Source organism: Anneissia japonica, unplaced genomic scaffold (genome assembly GCF_011630105.1).
Source record: "Anneissia japonica isolate Jap-2015-1 unplaced genomic scaffold, ASM1163010v1 scaffold287764_len353371_cov104, whole genome shotgun sequence".
NCBI lineage: Eukaryota > Metazoa > Echinodermata > Crinoidea > Comatulida > Comatulidae > Anneissia > Anneissia japonica.
Window position 1 is genome coordinate 358,252 of NW_022686317.1, and position 4,834 is coordinate 363,085.

Here is a 4,834-nt window from a genome sequence, read left to right on the forward strand (position 1 = left end):
TATGTAACTTAGTACATAAGAATCAAACAGCGAACGTGATATTCAAGTTGTAAATTTGCTTATTAAGGGATGGATTGTTTCAGGTAATATGCAAAGCTTCCTTAACTTTGAGTTTATAAGCAGAATCTGCAGAGTCAAGAACGGTGAAACATCTCTCATTAGCAAGATCCTGACAGCGTTCTGAAGCCTGCAAATGTTGAAAAATATGAGAATTCCCGTCCCTGAAGTGTTCTTGCACTCGTGTTGAAAGTCTTCTATTGGTTTCTCCAATATACGTGGAATTACATCCCACACAATTAAATTTGTATACAACACGAGCACGGAACATTTCGGGAACGGTGTCCTTCACTCCTAGAAAATTAGAAATTTTGAACGATTTAAAAGCCAGCTTAATTGCAATTCCATGACAATATTTACTAGTAATTTTGTTAATTCTGCTTTGCGTATTACGTGCAAACTGTAAATATGGCAATTTTAAAATAGCAAACATTAACATTAACATTATTATTGTCTTTAGGGGTCTCTTTAGAACCAGAACAAAGGACGTGAGCATCACTTATTTTTATCCAGTTTATTATTCTTAAAATGTGGTAATATTTCATGATGACATTACCGTATATTTTGTAGTCATCTAACTTGTATGATATCTAAACCATTGTTTTATATAAATGGCACCGACCTGTTCTGCAGCTATTGCTGTCCTTATACTTCTTAGAAACTGCAACCAATACCACTGCAGCATTCTCAACAGCAGCAGCCATAGCTCCTAGAATATCGCCCTCTATAATATATCAAACTTCGACGCATTATTGTACTAGTATTACTTTCCAAATACACGGTATATCATTTTTTATTTCGAAGTACTAAACAATCTTTGTTTCACTTCTAATTATCTCGCATGAACAAATCAATAAAAGTACAAGTACATTATTATATATTATCATCGTCAAGCAATCATTTTATTGTTTGAAGGTTTGCATGGCGAAGTAATAACATACCGGTATATGTTTCAGCTTGCGGTACACCACGTAGGTTGTTCTGAAAGAACTGCTGTAGTTAGCAAAGTCTTGCGTTTCAAATGAGTTGCTTCAATCGTCTTCAGGAGAATAATATTATTCATTCTTATTCAGGAGAATGATATTATTCTCCTGAAGATGATTGAAGCAACTCAATCGAAACGCCGAGACTTTCTCAACTACAACAGTTATGTTCAGAACTACCTTCGTGGTGTACCGCAAGCTTAAACATATATGCAATCAATTTAATTTCACAAATGTAATACACATTTAAGGAAAAACAAAATTGCAAGATTTTCGAAATGGCACTAATCGTTTTTCTGTTTAATTTTTGTACTACGCACCATAAAATAAATAATAAATGTTGTCATGAAATCAGTGGTACCAGATCTCTTATTATGTAAGAACCAATGCATAATCTCATGTTAGTAAACAAAATATTAATATCCTGTACTGGTAGGTGACCCAAGTTACATTATTATCAAAACATTTCTTACTCATCTTGTCAACGTCCATCCATACGTTGTACCCTGCCTGTTGGAGTTTCTCTTTCAACTTAACCATTGTTGACTGAACATCCCACTGGTAGCTCAGCATCACATGAGGGCCGTACTTTTCAAACATTCCGGACGAAGTAGTCCCTTGTATGCCTAGCTCCTCAAGTTTACCATCAAACGTTTCCCATAATGCCCCAGAGGACGCCTTCCTCAGCATAGGGTTTTGTGATGTCTGCCAATATTTTAATGCTGGCAATTTAAATCGAAATGCCACGTAACTTTTTAATTATTTCATTGGCTACTTAAATATGAGAAACTTATAGTTATAGTTGATCAGTTTGGCTTGCTCTAGCATCAGCCGGGAGAATTTAAACACAGACATTTGTCAAGCTTTTGGTGACACGTTCAAGTGTTTAGCCATGGCCAATGTATTTAGACATGTTCAGCAATACAAGTTTAGATATTAGGCATCATGGTAGCAATGCTAAACACGTTAAGATTCTAAGCACGTTATGCCTAAACCCGTTTATACGTGTCACTAAAAGTGAGACAAACTTGCATGGAGCCTTGTGTTTAAATCTTCCACGCTGTTTTTACAGTGTGCAGTACATTTTATAAGGCCTATATAAGATAAAAAATATAATGTCATCAATACCTTCAATAAGCTTTTTTTCATCTTTGATTTTCTGTCTATTTTCCTTCATGAACGCCAACTTCCACGTCAGTTCAGTAGCTATGATATCTATTGCTATGTTGTTTTTAACTTTTGTTGTTTTTGAAAGCAGCTGTAGCCCGCCATAATCGACGATTTTGACTTTATTATTGTCATTTAAAGCTAGATTGTTCAACCCTAACAAAATTTCTGACGGGCTATACCCATGAGCAACAAATTCATCCTTTGAGTCCAGCGTTTTGGATAGAAGATCCGTTAGAAATATCACCGTGCTTCCACTATCATTCAAGAGATCAATTTCTTCATCGGTGATTAAAAATGAAATTGTCAGGTAGCAATCAGCTCTTGAAACCAAATATGTAGTCACGGAATATTCCAATAGAATTTCAATGGCACTGTTTTCCCTCAGCATCGGTCTGGTATCTGGACAGAGTCTAGCCATATTACCAATGACACCAAGAACTGAGTTTATAAAATGCCATTTATTGTCTGTGAGATTTGTCGGCAGCAGATCCTCATGTTGAAGAAATGCCAACAACAGTGGAATAGCCCCATTTTCTGCGAGATTGGAACATGCCTCAACAGATGAATCGGTAAAGTTACACAATGTTGATAGTACATTATAGAGAATTTTATATCTGTAATCATCATCAGAGAATCCATGGAATATTTTTCGTTTGAATAAGTCCGATTTATCTAGCTGCTTGTTAAATCTTATAGCCTGTTCAATAAATCCTGACGCACATAGTTTATCAATAATCAATTTGCGATAGATTTTGAACTCATCATTAAAAAACCAACCTCCACATGTCTTGAATAGGATATACATATTTTTGTTCGCAGCAACATCGGACTTGCTAAGTTTCAGTATAGCGCCCTCTAATTCTAACATGAGGTTGTTAAATTTATCTTGAAATTTGGAAGGGACGTCTTTTGCTGATGGCGGCAAAGTTAATTCGTGGAGTTCAATTATTGAATTTAATTCCTTCTGATGATTTGCAGCGGCCATTTTGTACGTTACAAATTGCTTCGAAGTGCTTCAAATCTGTCAAAAACATCGTATTATAATTACATGATATGAATATGTTAGCAATAGGAACCAAAACAAATTTGATCTGAGGTTACGTGATACACGAGGAAATGCATATACTGCACTGTAATAAAGAATATAGATAGAGGAAGAACGAGCAGCGAGCGTATTTTGCATTACAGAATTGTAACGCTTTTTACAGTACAGGAAGTGCGTCATATCATGCGAGTGAAGCCCGCTCGCGGCAGTGTGTGAACTGCCTATGCTGATAATAATAATTACAGGTAATAAGGTGGGGGTGGGCTGCTTGCGATGCCATTTTCGACTTGCAGGGGACGGCCTTTTCTAAATGTATATAAGCCTATGTCTGCATCAATTGCCTGTTATGTCCTATTATCTAATAACCTAACATTACATGATCTGCTGTTGAAATTTCATTGTTATTTCATAATGGCTTGTTTATATAATGTAGGCCTATACACTTGTCAATAACGAATTTTCACTTGTATTTGTAACGGGATAGCGGCCTATTTTATCATAGTACTGTAGTTTCGTCCATGATACTGCATACTGAAATACATTCATACAGGGAGAAAACTAATACAGTACAGTACTGCACTGGGGTGGATGCAGGTTGAGGGTGGGGTGCAGACGGAGCAATCGTACGCTTGAACGTGTATTAAGAAAATTAATTGTTTTATTTTATCGTTGATATGAATTACCAGTAAGATTTTTTTAGGTGCGAGAGTGAAATTTCCGGACACATAGAGTTCTATATTCTCATAATTTTTGCACCTCAGCTCCAACTATGGTGGGGCGGAGGTCTGGTGTCGACTCTTACGCACCCAATACCGCCAATCCAGCATCCTTATGGGTATCCTCCCAGTTGGTCGAAATCCAGTTTGTCGAAACCTGGTTTGTCGAATTTAACTCACTGCCGAAAACCCAGTTTGTCGAATCCAGTTCACCGAAAACATGAAATCCCAGTTGGCCGAAACCCGGTTTGCCGAACCCAGTTTGCCGAATTTGAATTTTGTCGTCACTGTCGTACAAAAGCGCAGCACACTACTATTTTGAAATAAAATGTAATAAACAACAATTATGTAGGCGAAATCGAATGTAAACTCAGACAATTATTTTGAACTAAATGTAATAACGGTAAATATTGTAGGCGAAACCGAATGAAAAACTCAGACTTAACAACCACAAAAAAATTAGTTAAAGACCATCAAAATGGCTTCCTGTTGCTCACTACTTTAATTTACCGAGCCATACTATCAGTGATTTAGGCTTTATAATCTTAGGCACCAATTTCAAATCTACTAAGGCTAGAGGATTGGGCGGATACCCTCGGGACATCTTAGCCTTAGTAGATCTGAAATTGGTGCCTAAAGATTAACTTGCATAAGTGTGGTGTGTGTGTGTGTGTTAGTGTGTGTGTGTGTGCGTGTGTGCGTGGGTGTGTGTGTGTGTGTGATAATATTTTGCATTTGTATAGCACACTCATTGTGCACTCTTGTATGCGAACCAGTCTACCACGTCACACAGGGCTGACCCAAGCCATGTTTGAGTCAGTCGTTTTTCATACTTGAAATCCTGAGCTGCACTGGTGAGATCT

The 4,834-nt window shown here is 37.1% G+C and overlaps 1 protein-coding gene across 1 annotated transcript in view; it reads right to left on the reverse strand.

The window, feature by feature from the left end:
• The window catches only part of LOC117114198, a 9,945-nt gene extending 5,640 nt beyond the window's left edge, over positions 1-4,305 (reverse strand). Inside the window, exons 1-3 of the mRNA XM_033257793.1 lie at positions 2,169-4,305; positions 1,514-1,762; positions 680-781 (exon numbers count right to left, since the gene is read on the reverse strand). Coding sequence (XP_033113684.1) covers positions 680-781; positions 1,514-1,762; positions 2,169-3,195 — 1,378 coding nt within the window. The 5' untranslated portion in view covers positions 3,196-4,305. The remainder of the gene's footprint in view (positions 1-679; positions 782-1,513; positions 1,763-2,168) is intronic.
• Positions 4,306-4,834: the final 529 nt, after the last annotated feature.